We start from the raw sequence: 20286 nt of genomic DNA on the forward strand, positions 1-20286 counted from the left end.
AGACAGAGGTGCATGTATAGGTAAAACTGTACAGGTTTAGCTGCAGGTAAAGCCATGTACCTAAAGGTGTAGGGGTGTGGATGTGGGAGGTGTGCTGACCCTTAGATACAGGGGGGAGCTCTGGTGTCATGAGTGGGTCAGAGGAAACCCCTCCTGTGTTTGTACACATGCACATTTATAGTGGGGCTGTAGGTGCAGCCATGGCCAGACAGCAGATAAACACAGACACAGCGTGGAGCTCACACTGTGCACAGAGCTCACACTACTGAGCTCACACACACTGCACAAAGCTGAGGGTCTGCACCTACATTTACAGTTTGTATATTTATGTGTGCACATATAGAGGAAACTCTGTATAAATCTATGTGGCTATGGATACATCTATATAGATACAAGCAAAATGTTTGTTTTGCACAGAGTACACAGAGAGCTAAAAAGAGATAGATACATGTAGCTATATTGTTCTCCCTATAGCTTTATGTATCATCTATCTGTATCTATCATACATGTATCCATATATATAGCTACAGCTAGACATACAGCTATATAAATGTAGCTATAGCTGTATCTAAATTACAAATATTTGTGTCCACTTGTATATATGGCATGTGTTTATAGATGTATAGACATGAATATATAGTTAAAAAACTGGGTATGGATATGGAGACATCACATATATCTGTATATACACATCTATCTGCATATACACACACATTTAAGTGCATATCAGTAATTTTCATGTGTGCATATATCCATACAAACATGGATATAATGTTTGTATGGATATATGCACACATAATACCTAAATATATTGCTGCTGTAGTAATATATTTACATGGATATGTGCACGTCTATATATTACATATATGGGTCAACACACAGAATCACGTATGTCTGTATATACACAAGCACACACGTGTCTACGTGTGTGTATATACATTATACATGTATTTTTCAGACCAGTGTGGACACATCTACATACAGGTGGGTATTGGTCTCTCAGAGACTGATGTCAGGGATGGAGGTGGAGGTAGAGCTACATCTGTATCTACATCTGCCCGTGTGTGACTGTGTGTGTGTGTGTCTGCAGACACCCCTGTAACAGGCGTACGTGGGTGTATGTGTGGAGCCTTTCAGTAGCTTTGTGCAGATACAACTGAAGGTGCCGGTGGGCTGCGTGCACCTCCACAGCTGCTGTCTGCAAATCCACACATCCCCACGTGTCTGTATGTCCCCGCATCTCCGCGTGCGTCCGTGCACACCGACACTTGCACGCTTGCCCACACACACTCCCCGTGCCCAGCCTTAGCACCCCAGCTCTTCCCGCAGCAAACTCCCTCCCATCACCATCCCACCCACCCTTTCCCTGGCAGCTGGGTCTCTCCAGGACCCGCAGCCCCTCGGTGCCGTGGGAGAGGGCAGAGGCGAGGCCCGGGCGCAGGCTGGGGAACAGCTTCGTGTTGTTGGCCTCGTGGGCGTACAGCACCCGCGTGCGCCCCGCGCCCGCCGCCGCCGCGGAGGCAGAGCCACGCATGCAACGGGTCCGGCTGCGGGCAGGGCAGCTCGGGGCTCGCCTCCTGTCCCTGCGCCGCAGAGCCACGTCCGGGGCAGCGCGGGAGGAGCGCTGGCGCTCGCGGTGCAAACCACACTCTTCTCCACTTTGCTCCAACAAAGCGTAAAGCAAGCGAACGGGCGGCGAGGGCTGCGTGGCGCGCTCGGGCGCGCTTAGGATCTGTAGTCCTTCTTGCTGTATGGTTTGTTGCCCAGGATGCTATCGATCTCGTGGACGATGGAAGACGACAGCTTTGGAAGGACCTGCGGGGGATGAGGGCGACGCTGGGAGTCGGGATGGTGACCCTGGTGGGCGAGAGGATGCTCACCGCCTCCACCCCGCCACGTTCGCGCCAGCTTGCCGGCAGGGTGACCCAGTTAGGGAGAGCCTGAGTCAGGCCCAACCCTGCCCCCTCAGCCCAGCAAAGCCTCATCTTTGCTTCTCGCCTTCGTGACAAGCAAAACCTGTTGTGAAACGGGGTTTACAACCCCCTTTTCCCGCACAGTGCAGCACTGCAATGAGTGCTGTGGGCAAACGTTGCTCCTGCTGGGAGCACTGACCTGTATTGCTCCGATATTCTCCATCAGCTGGTCGGCGTTGGAGGCCCCCAGTAAGACAGAGCTGACACCCTCGTTGCGCAGGCACCAGGCTGGGACAGGAGGGAGAGCAGAGCTTGAGCACGGCCCAGATATCCCCAGTGTCACCCCCAGCTGTCCCCCACTGTCCCCCCTCCTCTTACCGATGGCGAGCTGGGGCAGGGTGCAGCCCAGACGCTCAGCAATGGCCTGCAGCTCCTTCAGCTTTGCCTGCTGCCGCCGGCCCTCTTCACTCAGGATCTTATCCTTCAGCCACTGGTATCCCTGGGGAGTGGGAAGGGGTGTTGTGGTGGGATCCGGGTGCACCAGCACCTTGCACAGGCAGGGCATCCCCCAAACTCCCTGGGTTGTGGCTCCTGGAGTTCTTGTTGGGCCTTTGCAAAGCCCCTGGCCCTGCTCCCCCATCTCTCCCATCCCCGTGTGCCCTCCCAGCCCTGGTGCAGCTCACCTTCAGCGAGGCACGGGAGTAGGGGGGGATGCCCCCATCATACTTCCCCGAGACAATGCCACAGGCCAGTGGGGACCAGGTCATGGCTCCAACACCTGGGGACAGAGCAGAACAGGGGGATGACACCGCTGCTCCCACCTCCTGCAGGGGCCGCGGCACCTGGCCTCAGCAGCACTGTGCTTTGGGGGGGCTGGGGAGGAATCCCCACTGTCATACCTATCTTGTGGAAGAGCTCAGGCAGCTGCACCTCCACCTTTTCCCGCTGGAACATGTGGTACTCGGCCTGCTCGCAGATGGGCGGGATCAGGTTGAACTGCCGGGCCACCGAGTACGCCTCCTGCAGAAGAGCCAGGACCCTCAGCGCCCTGGCCGACCCCCCCGAGCCCCCTGCCCAGCCCCCCAGCCATGTCCTGAGCGGCCACCCCGAAAAATAATTAAGGCTTAAGTGCATCTGCACACGCTTGGCTCCCAACAGCTGCTGTCTAATTGAATCAACGTCAGCAGCATCGCTGGGGCTGCTCCGCTGCGGCCGCCCCGTCCCCTGGGCCCCTACCATGATCTCCATGGAGCTCCAGCGCGAGGTCCCCCAGTACATGGCCATCCCCTGGTTGATGACATGGGTCATGGCTCGCACTGTCTCTGCCGGGAGGGAAGGAGAGAGGGGCAGGTGGGGTTTAGCAGGGGCTGCACTGGCAGAAGGGGGCTCGCACGGTGCTGATGGCTGGCGAGCATCCCACTGCCCCGTGCTGCAGTGGGAGCTGCCTGCTGTCCAGGGAATGCTTTCAGAAGAGCAGGATGGGGAGAGAGGGAGCAGCCACTTGGGATGTGCCAGGGACCGCAGCCGACCTGACATGCTCACACGGTGCCAGGCTCTCCCTGCATGGACAGCAGCAGCCTCAGGCTTCTGCCAGTGCCCCCACGCCCTGTGGGGTTACCAGCACTGGCACTGCTGCAGGGGGAGGGACTGATGCATTGCCCAGACACAGAGACCCACAGAGGGAAGCCTGAACCCTGTGTGAGCCATTCAGGCGTCTTGGGGGGAGCCAGCCCTGAGCCATGCAGGCTGGGGCCAAGCCAAGGCGTGCTCCTGCAGCCAAAGGCGAGCAGCGGGGAGGGCAAGGCACCAGGGCACACACCCCAGCATGCTCACAGCTGCCCCGGTGGGGAGGGACCCTGCTGTAGACCCTGGCATGTGCCAAGGGCACCCCATGGCAGGACCCTGGGGGGTGGGAGCCTCTCTGCTTTTTGTCCTTTAAACTGCAGTACAGTCTGAAGGGGGTGTCTGTGTTGTGCTGCTGCTGCCTCTGCATCTCATGGCAGGGTTTGCTTGAGAGGGGGGAACAAGGATGGGGGATCACAGAGGAGTGGGGGCTCTGCCCCGGGAAACACCGCTGGGACAGGCAGCGGCTGGCGGGCAGAGTGCGGGCAGGGAGTACCTTCTACGATGAAAGTCCTGGACTTGGAGGAACTAAATGGGTCCCCTGGTGATAAAAGAGAGATTTAGAGAAAGTGGAGTCACCGCTGCTGGGACGGGGGCAGTGACCTGCCACCACACCGCCACCCCGCCCCGCCGCGGCCCGAGAGGGTCCTGGCGCCAGGCAGGAGGCGGCAGAAGTGTGACCGTGGGCCAGCCGTGGTGGCAGAGGAGCGGATTCTGCTTGGGAGGGAAAATGCCCTTGAAACACAAGCCTGGCGCAAACCAACCGCGAGGGCGATGAGAGGCAGCGGGGAGGAGCGAGGCACCGCGGCGCGCACCCACCTTCCATCGGCGTGTTGGGGTCGGGCCGGTTGGCAAACACCACGTCCACGTACTCCAGCTGCAGCCGCTCCAGAGATGCCTTCAGACCTGCAGCAGGGATGGGCTGTCAGGTGTGCTGAGCCCCATGCTGCCAGCACTGGGGCAGAAGGTGAGGCACAGCCTGGCACCGGGGCCAGCAGTGCCTGGTGAGTGCCCTCATCCCTATCCCTACCTTCTATGATGTGTTTTCGGGACAGGCCCCTCTCTGTCTCGGCCCTGCAAAAGGAAATGTGGGTGAGAGCCTGGGGTGATAGCCTGACCTGTGCCAGCTGCTCTGCTGGAGGGTGGGTGTTACCTACTTTCCTCCCCAGAAGATTTTGGTGGTGATGACCAAGCTGGACCGTCTGCAGGGAGAAAAAGGGAATCACTGATGCAAAGTCCCGCAAAGTCCCATGCTCCCTGCCTCCTGTCCAAGGCTGCTCTACCAGCTTTCCCCTCCCAGCCCATCGGGACTACAGTGATGGTTTTGCCAAATAGGGATGTTGTCTGGCTTACCTCCACCCTTTCTTCTTGATGATATTTCCCAGCACCACCTCGGCCCTGCAAGGGAAGGGGACATCAACCATTAGCACCTGGCAGGTGCAGCCATGGGGAGTGGTGACAGACAGCAGGGACAGTCCCAGACCTCAGGAGAATAAGAGGCAAATGCAGTGGCTGTGGGGACACACTCTGCCCCAGAGCTGAGCTGCCCCCAGTGCATGAGCTTGCTAATTTTAAGGGAATGCATGGACATATGCCAATGCCCTGGGTACAGCTGTGCTTGGAGGGTGCATGGCTGCATCTGCATGATAGAGGCCACCATGGGAAGCATGGGACTGCCAGAACCATGACTCCCCCCGTGAGCAAGCGCTCAGAGCCCCATCCTGGAAGCTGCTTTGCAGCTGGCAAACCTGGGATATTCCCATTGCCGCTGTGATTTGGTGGGAGTCGGGGTGTAGGGTGAGACAAAGCAGGGTACCTACTTGCCAGCAGCGTAGACTTCTGCCGTGTCGAAGAGATTAATGCCGTTGTCATAAGCTAAAGTCATCAGCTGCTCTGCCATCTGCGAGGAGAGAGAGAGAGAGCGGGGTTGGTGAAGGGGGTGGCCGAGAGCCGGCGCACACACGGGCGCGTGCGCACAGCGCTGGCGAGCTCCGGGGTGCTGCGTGTACCCAGGGCACAGCCAGCCCCACTGCCCCCATCCCCTCCCCGCTCACCAGGGGAGAGACAGGGTGAAGGGGTGCAGCCTTACCTCATCTGTGATCTGCCCTCCGAAAGTCACCCATGTTCCTGCAGGGGAGAGAGAGAGGGGTGTGCATGGTGAGTGCGGTGAGCAACGAGCGCGGCCACATCAAGGCCACCCACCCTGGATCCCCCAGCACAGCCCTGGCACGTGGTGGCCACAGCTGGCCCTGCCGCGTGCACTGTGGTGCTCCCAGCACGGCCCAGTCGCTTCCTATCGCGTCAGGAAAAGAGAAAATAATTTGACAATTTCTGGGCCGTGACTCAAAACAGCCGCAGGGCTGAGGAAAACCCTTTCCTTCCCTCTGCAAACATCACCGGGGCAAGCGGGCGCTGCCCTGGCCGGGGAGTGCCGGCAGCTGCTGCCGAACTGAGGGGATGCCGAGGGGCTGTGGCAAACCCTGGCACTTACCCAGACCCAGGCAGGACACACGCAGCCCAGACTTCCCGAGGTTCCTGGAAGACAGAGACCATTAGGAAAGGTGCCAGAAACCCCAAAATGCTGTCTCATACATCCTGCATGCCACCAAACTGACCGGGAGCGAGGACTGGGAGGTATGGTGGTGTCCCCTGGTTCCCATCCCCACCTGGGATGGTTCCACAATGAGAGTCCCATCTCAACTGATTAATGAGCCATCCCAGGCTGGGCATCCTGCAGCTCGGTGGTGGCACTGCCTGAACCTGCGCAGTGATTCTGTGCCCGGCAGAGCTATTGGGAGAGCAGTGACCTCGTTAAAGCAGCTCCCCATAATGAGGCTGGGGTGCCCAGCTGCCCTGAGAGTGCCGCTGGCACTGGGGAATGAGAGTGGAGAAAGAGAAGCCAGCATGCTACTGGTCAGGACTGAAGCATCCCATACATGGCACGAGTTGTGCCTGTTCTCTGCATCTCACAGGGAAGCACAGGGCTTGCACCAGGCGAGGGTGCTCGGGAGTGGAGCGACATCCTGGAGAAATGGAGCACCCCAGAAAATCTGACCGGCACAAGGAACCGGAGAACAGCTTTCGGGAAGGGGGCCAGGCTGGCAGACGCCTTCGCTGTGGTGATGGAGAGCCAGTTACTTGTTAAAAATGACAAAGGCTCAAGAAATGAGCGTTAAAATAAATAAAGTGTAGGTGAGCCGCGGCAGCTCGCCCGCGCGGGTGTCGCATAGCAACCGGAGGCACCGCCACCGCCGGCACCGCCGACACGGGCACCGGCAGCCGGGCAGGGAGTGGCTGCGGCCCAGCCACGGGCAACCGTGGGCTGCACTGAGTCAGGGCAGCAGCCCTTGTGCTGCCATGCTATTGCCCAGCAGCTGGAGGCACCGGCTCTCCCCTGTCCTGTGGTGTTTTTAAAGCAGTTTGTGGTGGGGATAGGTCGTGGCCGTGGGCCGTGGATCAGGTCCTCATGATCGGGGTTGCCGTGCGGAGAGGAGAGCACCTGCCTCATCCTGGGCATTCCAAGAGCATTGCTGGGGTTCCCCTGGGCAGGTGGCCATTGCTGCTCTTGGCTGCCCAGCCCAAAAGTGTGTTGACAGGCTGCCCAACAAAGATACTGGCAGACCTTGGGAAGGCCAAGCATTCCCCTACACTGCTATGGCCTTCTTATCCCATCCACTTCCTTGGAGCGTCCCCCTGTGCCACTGTCCCTCCAGCAGCTGCGAGTGAGGACTCCTGAGCTGATCACCCATTGCCTGGGAGAGGGTATTGCTGATATGCTCCTCCTCTGGATGAGGACATGACTGAGGGCAGGAGCACTGAGCCCTGAGGATGCCACCGTGCACTGTCCCAGTACTGCTGTTACCACAACAAGGGTTTGGTGCTGGAGAGCTGGGCAGAACTGGACCAGCCCCCCAGTACCCAGGTAAGGGGACTTGGCTGATTTGGATGGCACTGGTGGGTGCCAGCCAGACTCACCCCAGCGTTCTGCTGACCTTACACACTTTGTTGCCTAATGCTGGCACATCTGGGCTTCAGCGGAGGCACGCAGCCACTGCCAGCTGGACCATGGCGTGCAGGCTTATCTGGGGGGGGCCCTACCCTGTCCTGGGGTCCATCCTCATCTGGGGAGAGCCCCAGCCCCACGCCCAGGTGCACACTCAGCCTCAACAGGAGAAGTCCTCAGTGCTCTGCCCCAGAGCCAGGACATGGGGTGTGTGAGCCCTGTGGGTGCTGCCTGGGGGTGCCCCACATGCACACGCCACCCCATGTCCAGAACCACCACGGGCAGCCAGAGCTGCTTGTGGCTCTGCACTCACTTTGCCGGGCACTGAGTCCCCGGCAGCACGGAAAGGATGCCATGGCAGCCCGGATTAACGCTACCGTGACTCCCAGACCCCCCCGGCTCGGCAGCCAGCCCGGCTTGGCAGACACTGAGGATGCTACTAATCCTACTCTGAATTTTAGGGTCCCTTCTCTCCCCCATCCTGAAGATTTTACGCGCGGCTGGATCAGAGCTGCCCTGAGGGGACAGGAGCAAACAGCGAGGAAGCGCACGGAGGCGCACGGTCAGCACTTTTAGCGACGAGAAACCCACAGAGCCGGACGCGAACCGGAGATAAGCGGAGCGCCCCTGACCCCCAGTCCCCCCTCGCCACCCCGATCGCAATGAGGAACAGAGGGAAAACCCCAGGAGCGCCCTTTTCCTACCGGTATTTCATCCCCGGCTGCTTGACGCTGGAGTCGCTGGAGGAAGGCGCGTTCTGCACCGAGAGCTGCCCCAGGCTGCGGGCCACCATGGCCACGGCGCGGAACTTGCCGCGGGTGCCGAGGCTGGGGCTGCCGGCATTCTGTCGGTTCAGCCGGTCCTCGGCGCTCCGGCTCTTGATGCTGTGCTCGGAGCACACAAAGGAGACCTGCATGCTGCTCCGGCGGGCAGCAGCAGCAGCGCCAGCTGCCTAAATTTAGCCGGCGCCCCGGGCGAGGCGGGGAGCTCCTCCCGCGCGCCGCCAACGTGACGGCGGGGGGCTGCGGGGCGGCGGGCGAGGAGCGCTCCCGTCAGCCCTCCTGCCCTCAATATTTGATGAGCTCAGGAAACGAGCGAGCGGCACGCTCGGGCAGGTGGGGGCAGGAGAGGCAGAGACGCTGCCGGTGCCCTCCGGAGGGTGGCCGTGGCGGGGCAGGATTCCCCTGCGCCCCGCTGGGCATCATCCCCCCCCGCTGGCACAGCTTCGCTTTGGGGCACAGATTCCCCTGCACGGGTCCGCAACTAAACCCTGGGCATCCTCTCGCTGGCTGTGGCGGGGCAGGATTCCCCTGCGCCTCGCTGGGCATCATCCCCCCGCTGGCACAGCTCCGCTTTGGGGCATAGATTCTCCTGCACGGGTCCGAAATTAAACCCTCTGGCAGCCAGGCGTGCGCATCGCCAAACCCACGGTGGTAACGATGCTGATGGCTCTCCCGCGGCAGAGCAGGATTCCCCTGCGCCCCGCTGGGCATCATCCCCCCCGCTGGCACAGCTCCGCTTTGGGGCACAGATTCCCCTGTACGGGTCCAAAACTAAACCCTCTGGCAGCAAGGCGTGTGCATCGCCATCCCCGCGGTGGCGACGATGCTGATGGCTCTCCCGCAGCAGAGCCAAGCTGCTTGCCCAAGTTGTCGCCCTCGGGGCCACAGCATCAGCAGCACATTCCCCTATTTTCCCCAGTGAAAGCGAAGTCGAGTGAGGCGAATTCCAGCCTAGCACCTCCTGCCGAAGCAAGGACACAAGTCAGCCCACTACAGCACCGGCCACGTGCTGGCTGCCAGCACCTGCCGTGCCCCTCAGGATGGAGCAAAATGCAGCCACGAGGCTTGCAGGAAATTATGCACATTTGCCCCAAACCTAATGAAAAATCTTGTAATCTCCTCCGCTTCCCTCTCTCACAAAGCTCCTTAGCCGGTAATCCTGCTGGCACCAGTGCCAGCGGCGGCTCCAGCGCGGGGGGGACCTGGCAGCATGTGTCAGGCCCCAGAGGAGGAGAAACCCCACAAATTTTGGTGGCAGCAGGGATATGCCCAAAGAAGGAGCACCTTTGGGGTGCCTGTGCCAGCTGCTCCCATCAATAAATAATGTCCCCATGAATATTAGATGGGCTCTTGCCACTGTGTAAATGTTACCGCGGTCATTGCGAGCAGAGGGGAATCTGACCCGCGGTGCAGCACGGCACGGCACAGTGAGGAGCCAGCAGAGCTGCCAGCTCCTGGGGCTTCACTGCAGTGGGGGACAAGGGGCACCCCTGTATTGTCACTGGAGAACAGCCACTGTCCTCAGCCCTGGTGTCCCCCAAAGCCTGACTTGGCAGTGCTGGGCCCTGTACCCCATTGCCTCATGTGCAATGCAAAGGGAGAGGTGTGCTAAGCAGGGCAGCCCCATCCCTCTCAGGTGCTGTGGCCACCTCTCCAGCTGCCTGGAGTGTCCTCCTGACAAGGACATTGGCTGAAATCCTGATACACCTTTCACCAGGACCCACATGCAAAATTAATGATGCACCCGCTCTGTGATGCACACCCATCTGGAGGAGGAGAGGCAAACCCATCAGGCAGAGATGTATGCCCGTCTGATGGAGATTTACACCCCTCACGGGGAGAAGAACCCCTGTCAGGTGAAGATGTACCCCTCCAGTCAGGCAGAGGTGCACCTGCATCAGATGGAGATTTACACCTCTGAGGCAGAAACAGCTCTTCGGTGGCTGTTTGCTCTAGTGCCTGATGTTTAAAGCTCAGAGTGTGTTTGCATCTGCAAATGACCAAACAGCAAACAGGAATGTCAAGCGAGAAGCAGGAAAGTGCTAACGGCGCCTCTCCAAGGGCATCGGCTCCTCCCTGCCTCGGCACGGCACAGGGGAGCCGAGGTGAGCTCAGGTGAGAGCCGTTCTCCTGCCGAGGCGTCAAACCAGCACCGAGCAGCGTCCCCTGTGCCATCATCCCCTCACCTCGGGCCTGGCCGCCCTCGCGGCGCCGCCTTACCTGTACTTCATGCCGGTGGCGCGGGCGGTGCTGTCGGCCAGGGAGAGCCCGTGCATCCGCAGGAACTCCTCCAGAGTCTTCGCCCGCGCCGCCGCCCGCACATCCCGCAGCCGCCGCAGCTCCAGCCCGTCGGCCGCCCGGGGGGCTGGCGGCAGCCCCCACTCGGGGCTGGGCCGGCTGGCCACGCTGCGCAGGCTCTCGCTGTAGGTCATGGAGAGCATCCTGCCACCCGAGCGGCGGCTCTGCCGGCCAGCCACGCCGCCAAACACTCCGTGCTGCTACGGAGAGAGCTGGGAAAGCACAACATGGGCTCCCTCGCCGCTCAGGGCACGGCCCTGCCCGCATTGCCATGGCACAGTGCTGGCACCCACACGTGGGCACCCTAGCAAAGCCAGTCTTCAGCGGAGCAAAGCCTTGGCGTGAGAGCTGAAGCACAACAGGAGAAGCAGCAGGACAGGGATGCGGCACAGCCCGAGGCTGCAGCGGTGCCTGCCACAGCTGCCCCATGCCACAGTGCAGCAGTGTGGCCTGTGCCCAGCTGGGCTGGCTCCCAGCTTGTGCTGGGCCGCACTGGTTTGCATCCCTGCGTGTCCCTGGAGCTGGCTGAGGCACGGCGAGCAGCGGCACAAGTACTGCTGGTGAAAATCTGGCACTGTGTGCCAGTGGGCAAGGAAGTTGGGATGGGAATGGGGTCTCTGTGGGGCTCCCTGAAAGGCTGGACACGGCAGAGGGTCTGTGGGCACCGGGTGCTCGCTGTGCCTGCGTCACGCTGCCGCAATGTGCGCCACCACCAGCCAACACCTTCCCCACCGCCGCGGCAGCGACCTCCCAGCCGGTGCGGCTGCTGAAAATAGCCTGCTGCAGGGTGGGCTCTCACACACCCCAGCCCTGGCTGTCTCTGTGCCTGGGACCTCACTGGTGGCGGCACCCGCTCCATTTGTGTGCCTCTCTCCGCAACTTCTCTCGTTTTCAGCGTCTGCAGGGAGCAGGGACTGGGGCCAAAATTGTGGTGTTGGTGCCAGAGTGGCCGCTGGGGATGCACTGTGACACATCTACACCGGCATCAGGCTCCAGCCAGGCTCCCACTGGTGGTTTTTTCTTTCCCTGTGAAGCTCAAATTGACAGCTGCAGGAGCCAGAAGTGAAGGGCTCTCTGCCATTGAGGTGTGACCTCCAGAGGAAAGGAGAAGGAAGCCCAGAGGATATGGAGTAGCAGCTGGCCAGGCATCACCAAAACCCTGAGGGTCCTCCAGTGCTGCCAGAGACCACTCTGTGCTCCTCCTGCTCTGTAGCAAGGCCTTGAGAAAGCCAGGAGACATGGAAAGGAAACCTTTCCCTCTGTTGTGGCAAAGCCAAACTGAATCCTGGTCATCAGCCTCTTCCTGCCACACCTCAAAGCTGGAGACAGCACCCAGCACCTCCAGCACCAGCCCTTCTCCGTGCTGGTAGCTTTAATTAGGGCAATGCCAGTGGCTCCTGCTGGGTATGGGCACCTGGTGGAATCTCCTTGTTCCCAGTGGGATCTCCTTGCCCTGGTAGGATCCCCTCACCTGAGAGCAGCAAGGACAAACCTGAGCTGGCTGCACCGCTGCTCTACAGCAGCCAAACAGCTGCAGCAAGCAGAGCTGGGGGGTTTGATCTGGGCTGCTCTGAGGAATGGGGTGGGAACCCACCAGCTGCCCTATCTCGATACTTCCCTGATTTTCAGCAGAGAAGAACCAGAGTGAGCGTGGAGGTGACGGGTGCATTCATGGCCATTTGACAGCAGAAATCCCAGTGCTCCTGGGATGAGTAGCAGTAGGATAAGCTGTGCCATGCCCAAGCAGGAGAGGCTGCTTTGCGAGGAAGGAGCAGGGATGGGGAACAGAGCACAGGCTCTGCGGGATAGCAGCACTGTTAGCAGCATCAGGGGCACAACAAGTGGGCGACAGGCAGGGCAGCTGCCCGGAGAGATATCTGCCCAGCCTCGCTTGCCAAGCTGGGAAACTGGCAGCCTAAAGCCAGGAAGACCCCAAACTCCAAAAGAAAACCACTCTAAGCCATCAAATCCCGCACGGAAAATCTCCCCTGCTGCCCGCAGCCGCTGCCCCGGGGCGATGCCCATCCCTGCCCATCGCCCACCGTGCCCAGCCCCGACTCACCGCGCCGGGGAAGCTGCTCAGCAGCAGCAGCAGCAGCAGCGCAGCTCTGGGCGGCCGGGCTGCCCCAGGGCAGATATAAGAGCGGCGGTGGCCGCGTTGTTTTGCATTAGGGGAGTGTCGGAGCTTGGCGTCCAAAGCACTTGGCGGCTGCGCCGGGCCCCCAGCGTCCGGCTTCTCGCCGCGCTCCATTAGCCCTATTAGGGGATTTTCTTCCTTGCGAAGGGGAGTTAAATTATTCATGGCGCCTCACTAAAAGCCCGGGGATGTGCCGCTGCTTTATCAACGCTGGCACCGCCCGCCCCTCGCCCTGCGGTGACAGGTCCCCGGTCACCGGCACACGGGGCGTGGGGACGGCTGGACACTGGGGACATCAGGGAGTGGAGACGGCGCCCTGAGGCAGACACAGCCCTCCTGTGGTCCCCGCGGAGTCAGACTGGGCTGTGGCAGGACTGAAAGCAGGCTCCACCAGGAGGGAGCCCCAAAACGGAACCAGGTGATGAACACAGGTGGCTCCTGCCTGTTGGCCTTGGGAGCCTTTTGCACCAGTTGTGTCCAGTGGTTCAGACCAGCTTGGCAGCCAAAACTTGCCCATTGCTGGGGCTCAGCAGTGCTGGTGGCAGCACTGGGACAGACACTGTCAGTGCCACTGAGCCATCCCACTGCCAGCCAGCCTCACCTCCGCCCATCATGTGCGGGATGGAGTAGGGGGGCTACAGTTCTGTCAAGGGGAAGCCCCCAGTCCCCCACCCCACAGCAGCCAGGCCAGACCCAGTCCCACACCACTGGGCTGCTGTGGCCCTGGGAGCGCTGGAGCAGAGCATGTGGGGAAGTGCCGCCCTCACTTCAGACAGTAAAAGGGTGATGGGGGCGAATGTTGCCTCCTGAACCACTTAATGAGACTGCTCCTAATAGCAGGAGCCATGGACCAGCTGGCAGGATTCCCAGAGCTGCTCTTGGGAAAAGCTAACGGCTTCTCCAGGCACAGCACTGGCATGGGACGCTCCCCCCAAGCTGAGCTGAGCCCCACAGCCCACAGTGGCTGTCCCCCACAGCCATGTGGCCACACTCTGCCCGTGAGAACAGTCCCCCCACCCAGCCACACCCCAGGGTCCCCACACCGCACTCCTGAACCCACAAGCGATGCCACATATGTGATGCCCATCCCAAACACAGGAACCCTGGCACACTGGGCAGGGCAGTGCTGTGCCAGAATTATCTGGGCATGGGCAGGAGCCACAGCCACTTGCTGGGGGGATTTTGGGGAGGGGGAAGGGCCTGGTTACCTGTAGAACTGGAGCTGGCGCTTGGGGCTCCCGTATCTCGCGCTTCCGACAGCAAAGGGGAGAGAGAAGAAAGATGCCACAAACCCCGTTAGAAAGGAGCAGCAGGAGTGAGCGGCAGAGTCAGTGGCTGTGGGAAGGGCCAGCAGCACCCACCCATGTCACAGCACAGTGGACAATGCAGCAGGCACTGGCATGACCCTGAAAGTGCCCTCTATGCCCATAACAGGCACCAGCACCCCAAAACGCTGCTGCTGCTGAGGATTTTGTGCTGGAAGCTTTTGCATAAAGCATGCCAGGACAGTTTAGGAGTATCAGAGCAATTTCAGGGAGTGTGGTGGTTCTGGATTGCCACAGGCTTGTGTTTGAAGCCCCGCAGAGTGCCCCCAGCAGTGCCCTGCAGCCTTACCTGTAAATCATGCCTGGGGAGCCCGTCTGCCGCAGCGAGAGTCGCGCTGGGGAGTCAGTGGTGGATTCGGGATACATGGAGCCAGCCTGGGCTCCCCGGAGCCACTCGCCGCCGCCTCACCCCTGCCACAGGGGAAGAGGAAAGGAGGAAGAAATGAGTTTTTGAGGAAAGGAGGAAGAAATGAGTTTTTTGGGGCACGCGCACCACGGCACTTCCTGTTGCGGATCTGAGCCGAGATGTGGCACTGGCAGCGGTGTGGGCACAGCAGCTCACACCCTGACCCACTGATCCCAAAACCATCCCAAAACCCTGTTCCTCTGGCTTCCCAGCTTGGCTGCTCTCTCCAAACTTCTGGGGGTCCTGAGATCTCTGGAAATGGTGAGGAAACATGGGCCTGAAAAATGAAACATTCTGAACACCCTGAAGCTGTCCTTGAGGGTCCCTCTGAAAGGGACAAACTAAGGGGAGGAAAACACTCTGGCTTTTCCTGCAGCCCGCACGTGACTGACTGTGTGCACAGGGGTGAGGGAGCTCCAAGGGAAAGGAGGGCTCACCCCCAGGCACCCCTGACCCTCCTTGTCCCTGTCCCCATAGCAGGGGCATCCAGCATGACTCCCTGGGAGCCGTGCTCCAGCTCCTGCAACACTGTCAGCAGTTCCAAGTATCACAGACAACAATGACACTTCCCTACAGAACTGGGGCTGGGATTTAAATTTATCCCTTCTTTCTTTAGGCCGGTGAGATGCCATCTTTACACTGCAGATCACAAGCTGCTCTGATTCCCAGATGGGCACTGAGAGCTCTCTGGGCTCCCTCCTGGCTGCCATGGGCTCAGCAGGAGCATGGCCTCACTCAGTGTGCTCATGACCTGGCACGCATCCCGCCTGCATCCTGGCACAGCACGCCTGCATCCTGCATCCCTCCCGCATTCTGGCACGGCATGCCTGCATCCTGGCACTGTGTGCCTGCATATTGCATCCTGCCTGCATCCCAGCAGGGCATGCTCGCATCCTGCATCCACATCCTGCATCCCTCCTGCATCCCAGCACAGTGTGCCAGCATCCCGCATCCCTCCCGCATCCTGCATCCCTCCGGCATCCCGGCCGGCGTGCCTGCATCCCGGCGCAGCCCCTGCAGCCCACGCAGCCCAATGGCAGCAGCTGCGGCAGCCGAGCCCATCCCCGCGGAGCCGCCCACCCGCCCAGCGCAGCTCCCGGCCGGGCTGCAGCCCCCGGCACGGATCCCCATCGCCCTCCTCCCGAGCGCTGCAGGAGCGCAGCGTCTCCTCCTGTCTCCTTCGGCCACAGCCGCGCTGGAGCCCAGGGAGCCTCGGTAAAGCCGGGTTTATTTTCCACAAGTCAGGAGGGAGCTGCTCTCTCCCGAACCTGCTGCACTGACCTGAGCCCGGAGCAGGATCCTGCCGAGCCCTACAACCAGGACCTGGCTAAGCCCTGCAACCAGGACCTGGCTGAGCCTCCCCAGCCCTTGTGACCCCCCAGCTTCTCAGGGTGCTGTGAGTGTTGGTCCCACAGCTCCCACAGCCTCTCCTGGTGCCTGCAGCACCGCCGGCTCAGCAGCAGCCACTGGCCGGGCACTGTCCTGCCCGCTCATGCCAGCTCAACGTCACTTTGTTGGGGTGGCAAAACAAAGCTTAGGGAAGCTGTCCTGCAAGGGGGACAGCTGGACCCCCTGTCCCAGCACAGCCAGGCAGCTCCTTGCTTGCACTGCCACAATCCTGGACTCCTGCGTGGCTCAGGACTGGCTGATCCTCTATCCCAAGGGGCTCTGGTTCCCCCAGGAGTGCAGATCTCTGCAATTTTCAGCAGAACCTGGTAGCCCTTCCCTGTTGCCTCTCAGCAATGCTGTGGGGACCAAGTGCAGTCTCTGGCAGTGCTAGAGGGGCTTTGCTGGCAAGCACAGCTGGACCACAGGCACACGGGTCAGGGCTCTGCACCCTGAGGAGCCAAAGCGTCCCAGCGTTTTGGACCAATTCATCCCTCTGAGCTCTCTGAGCCAAAGGCATCACCAAAAGTCCAATCCCCCCTGTGTCAGCAGCTCAGTGCTTCCCTGAGAGACTGCTCCTGCACCTCCAGCTTCCTCATGGCACAACTCAGCTGTCAGTCTGCAACTGCAGGAGTTTCAGCAGTGGCCCGAGAGGGGAGAAAAGTGTTTTCTTCTGCAGGATGCACCCAGGAGTCAGGTGAAGGACACCCTCACAATTTGTGCTGCCACCAAGGTCCATTCCCATCCCTGGCAGCACAAAGGGGTACAGGAGTGTGCATGCTGCGACACGGATGGTTTATGGCTGGGAAGCCCCCGGGAGCTGGGCCAGCATGGGGGGAGACCACACACTGCAGCCTGCCAGACATGCTGCCATCAGAGTAGGGGCGGGTGAAACTGGACATGGAATTAATGCTAACGTAGGGACGGAACTGCTGCTTCTGGTGAGCTCAGTCCTCCAAGAGTGAGGCCCTGGGGCAGGGAGAGCTGGGGGACCCTTGCCATGGGCACCCCAGCATCCTGCCCAAGTCAGGTGAGGGATGCAGGTAATGCCGCATCTCCCCACGCCAGGTGCCTGTCCCCATATTTCTCTGTGTTTGCAGCGCGGTGAAATGCCCCCTCCACGCCAGGGGGAAGGTGACTTTAGCTCAATGACTCACGCTGCCCTGCCCTGTCGCCTCGGCGCCTCCTGCCACCTCCTGCCGTCACCTCCGTGCTCATGCCCCGTGCCGGTCCCGTGCCCCCCCTCCCGCGGCTGCACCGGCGCCGCAGGGATCCGCAGAGCAGCAGCCCTGCCCCTTCCTTTGGCCCGGGAGCCTCTTTTGCGGCGCAGCATCTCCCAGCCCACCAGGGCCCTCCGACCGCCCGGGTGGGCTCCCGCGCCTTCCCCAGCCCATCATCATCACCATCATCATCGCGACAACGCGGCAGGCGGGCGCTGGGGACTCAGCCGCGACACGTGAGGTCGCCCGTGACCGCCGAATCTCCGGCACCGGCGCTGCTCAAGCGTTGCCCGAGTCAATGACACAGCCCAAAAGCACCGGGGTTATTCCGGTTTTGCCGTCACGTACACCCAAAGTAACGGGGTCCACGCGGGTCCCCGGTGTGTGACACTGCCGGTTCCCCGTGTGTGACACTGCCGGTTCCCCGTGTGTGACACTGCCAGCTCCCCACGGTGCCGCGGCACGGCTGAGCCACGGCCCCGCCGGTACCCAGCACCGCTCCTACCTGTCTCCGGTGCTCGGACGGAGGGCGATGCGCGGTCGGGAGGCACAAGTCACCGAGACAAACCCGGCTGCGGGCTCCGCGGCTCTCGGGAAGCGGCGCCGGTGCCGAGCAGCTGCTAGAGCCGGCGGCAAACGCAGCGGATGGCGGTTCCTACCCCATTCCCGCTCCGTCCCCGGGAAAAGGCGTCTGGCGGAGGGGGGGAAGCCGAGCCCAGCGCGCCCCGGGATGCGGCAGCACCCAAGGATGCTGCAGAGCCGCTCTCACATCCTGACTCGGCAAGTTTGGCTCCGCCGGTGGCGGCAGCCGGCTCCCGATCCCGCCGGTGCCTTTAACCGTGTCGGCGCCGCAGCCCGGCACCGGCAGCGCGTGGGCGAGCGAGCGGCTGCCACCAGCCGCCCCTGCGCAGCTCAGGCGGGGGAAGGCTCGTCCGGGGCCACGGGGAGCCTGGGCAGGAGCTGCATCATCACTGCCTCACATCGCGCCGCGTGTGTTTCTCTTAAAATAATCAAATACAGCGGCGGCAGCGATGCTGCAGGGCTGCCTCCAGCGCCAGGGTCACCCGGCTGCCGCGTTCTGCCACTGGACACTCATCCCCCTTGTGCTCATCACGCCTTCTCAGTGCCTTTGGCGTTTTTGGCTATCTTGGGTAAAAGAAAACCAGCCCGGAGCGTGCCACCTCAGTAAGTGGAGCAGGCTGGTCCCTGTGGCAGTGCGACTCAGTGATCCCGCAGTGATAACAACACCAGGGCAGCTGGATCTCACAGGAAAACTAGAGGCCAGGCCAGCAAAAAGGGGCCAGGGGTTGGGGCAGGCTGCTCACGCAGTGGCGCTCTGGCAGCTGTAAATTAGGAAAACCTGGTTCCTCTCCCTCAGCTGAGTCCTGTTCAGCTTCGTGGCAGCATCTTGGCACTTCCTCTGCCATTTCAGCATGGTCCTGGCAGTGATGGGGCCAATAACACAGTGCCTGCTCCAAACCATGCTGACACTGACAGCACCACTCAGCACTGCCAGGGCGCCCACTCTCCATGCCACAAGCACTTCCAGGAACAGCCAGGAAAGGTCATAAACCCCGTCCCATTTGGGGATGCTCCCAGCACCAGCCCATCAGCGGCTCTGCTACCCCCACAGATGGTGGGAGCCATGTGCCAAGCTGATCAGCTCCTGCTCCGTCATGCATCTGACCCACAGACCCGCAGGCCACGAGCAGGAGGTGACAGCTGGCCCTGCCACCCTCCTCATCAAAACAATAATAGTAATAATGAATAAAACCAGCAGCTCGCTTGAATCTGCCGTTGGCAGCTCCATGTAGAGGAATTTTCTGCTCACCAGCTGGAAAATCACTGCATATATGCAACAGGCCTGGATAGGGGATGTGACAGAGACTGGGTACATCTCGCCCAGCCTGCTCTGGCACTCACCCACTGCTGCGCCGTGGCTCCCAGCAATGCTTGGGGAAGAAACCTGTGGTTTTGGGAAGCAGGCTGGGTGCCCTGCCCATACCTGCCAGCAGCACAGACCATGTCTCACCTGGATGAGAGCCTGGGGTGCCTGCGTGAGCAGTCAGTCCCGTGCTGGCCGCAGGCTGAACAGGCACGGGGCCCACGGGGATCCCATCATGAGGAAAACAGCCCCAAAAAAATATAGGATGGAGAGACAGAAGCTCAGGAGCTTCAGGCCTGGCAGAAGAAATGGTGAGGCAGCAGCACCTGGGCTGCAAAGGGACCGGGGACCGGCCACAGGGCTCGGGGCTCCTTCCATCCGCATCCCGCCGGTCACCAAGACAAGGAACGGACTAAGAGACGGCAGCAAACTGAAGGGAGCTGCAGGAACCGCGGCGTTTGACTCACTGTGCGCAAATCGGCTCGGGGGGAAATCTAATGTTCCCACCCCCGTGTCACCGGGGCTTTGCCGGCGGCTCACACCGTGTCACCGGGGCTCCTGCCCTGCCGCCGTACGGTGACAGGCCGCAGGCTACCGGAGCATCACGAGCAGCGTTCCCTTCGCCTCGCCGCGGGAAGGAAGGCACAGCCAACCCCTCCGCATCCCCGCAGAGCCCGGGGTCCCACCGGACCGAGAGCAGACGGCGGGACGAGGGCCCCTCTCTCCGCGCCAGTCGGGAGGGGCATGCGGCGGGGTGGCCTCGCCCGTAGCGCTGCCCGCGGCCCTGCCCGGTCCCACCGCCCCCGCCATCGCCCGGTGGTCCCGGTGCTCCCGCCGGCCCCGCTCCCCCCGCGCCCCCGCACCTGCCCCGCGTCCGCCGCTCCCGCCGCTCCGCCGCCCGCCCTCGTGGGGGGCGGCCCCGCCCCGCCGCGCCTGGCCCCGCCCCTCCCACCGCCCATTGGCCGCGCCGCCCGCCTCTCGCGCCGCATGCAAATGACGAGGGCGCTGCGCCGTTCCTATTGGCTGCAGAACAGGCCGGGCCAAGCGTGAGGACCCGCCCCGCGCGGTGCGGCACCATCGCCCTAGTAACCCGATGCTGAGCCGGGCGCGACCACCCGCTCTGAAAGGGGGAGGCCGCCACTGCCGCCGTCTGTTCCGTCCTGCTGTCGCATCCCGCGCCCGTGCAGAATCACTCCGAGATAGTCTCACCGCTGACTGTCAGCGCTTCCCACCGGCGACGGGGCGTGAAAGGTGGGCGGCGAGGCAGCGAGCGGCGGCAGCGCGTCCATCCCTCCCCTCGGGCCGGCG

At 61.5% G+C, this 20286-nt stretch overlaps 1 protein-coding gene across 3 annotated transcripts; it reads right to left on the bottom strand.

Moving 5' to 3' along the window:
* Positions 1 to 1438: 1438 nt before the first annotated feature.
* KCNAB2 (potassium voltage-gated channel subfamily A regulatory beta subunit 2) lies at positions 1439 to 19865 on the bottom strand. 3 transcript variants are annotated; one of them, XM_058039293.1, is made up of 16 exons: positions 19842 to 19865; positions 14371 to 14492; positions 13965 to 14006; positions 6028 to 6071; positions 5626 to 5663; positions 5357 to 5436; positions 4890 to 4934; positions 4694 to 4738; positions 4567 to 4610; positions 4356 to 4442; positions 3150 to 3235; positions 2813 to 2933; positions 2597 to 2691; positions 2292 to 2412; positions 2113 to 2201; positions 1439 to 1815 (listed from the first exon to the last, which is right to left on the bottom strand). In XM_058039293.1, the coding sequence occupies exons 2-16, from the start codon at positions 14445 to 14447 to the stop codon at positions 1726 to 1728; spliced, it is 1104 nt and encodes a 367-aa protein (XP_057895276.1). In that variant the 5' UTR covers positions 14448 to 14492; positions 19842 to 19865; the 3' UTR covers positions 1439 to 1725. The 3 variants fall into 3 exon arrangements, with proteins under 3 accessions (XP_057895276.1, XP_057895275.1, XP_057895274.1); XM_058039292.1 differs by lacking the exon at positions 19842 to 19865 and adding an exon at positions 17599 to 17914; XM_058039291.1 differs by lacking the exons at positions 13965 to 14006; positions 14371 to 14492; positions 19842 to 19865 and adding an exon at positions 8244 to 8513.
* Between the last annotated feature and the right edge of the window lie 421 nt (positions 19866 to 20286).

The sequence above is a fragment of the Melospiza georgiana genome, chromosome 22 (genome assembly GCF_028018845.1).
Source record: "Melospiza georgiana isolate bMelGeo1 chromosome 22, bMelGeo1.pri, whole genome shotgun sequence".
NCBI classification, from domain to species: Eukaryota; Metazoa; Chordata; class Aves; order Passeriformes; family Passerellidae; genus Melospiza; species Melospiza georgiana.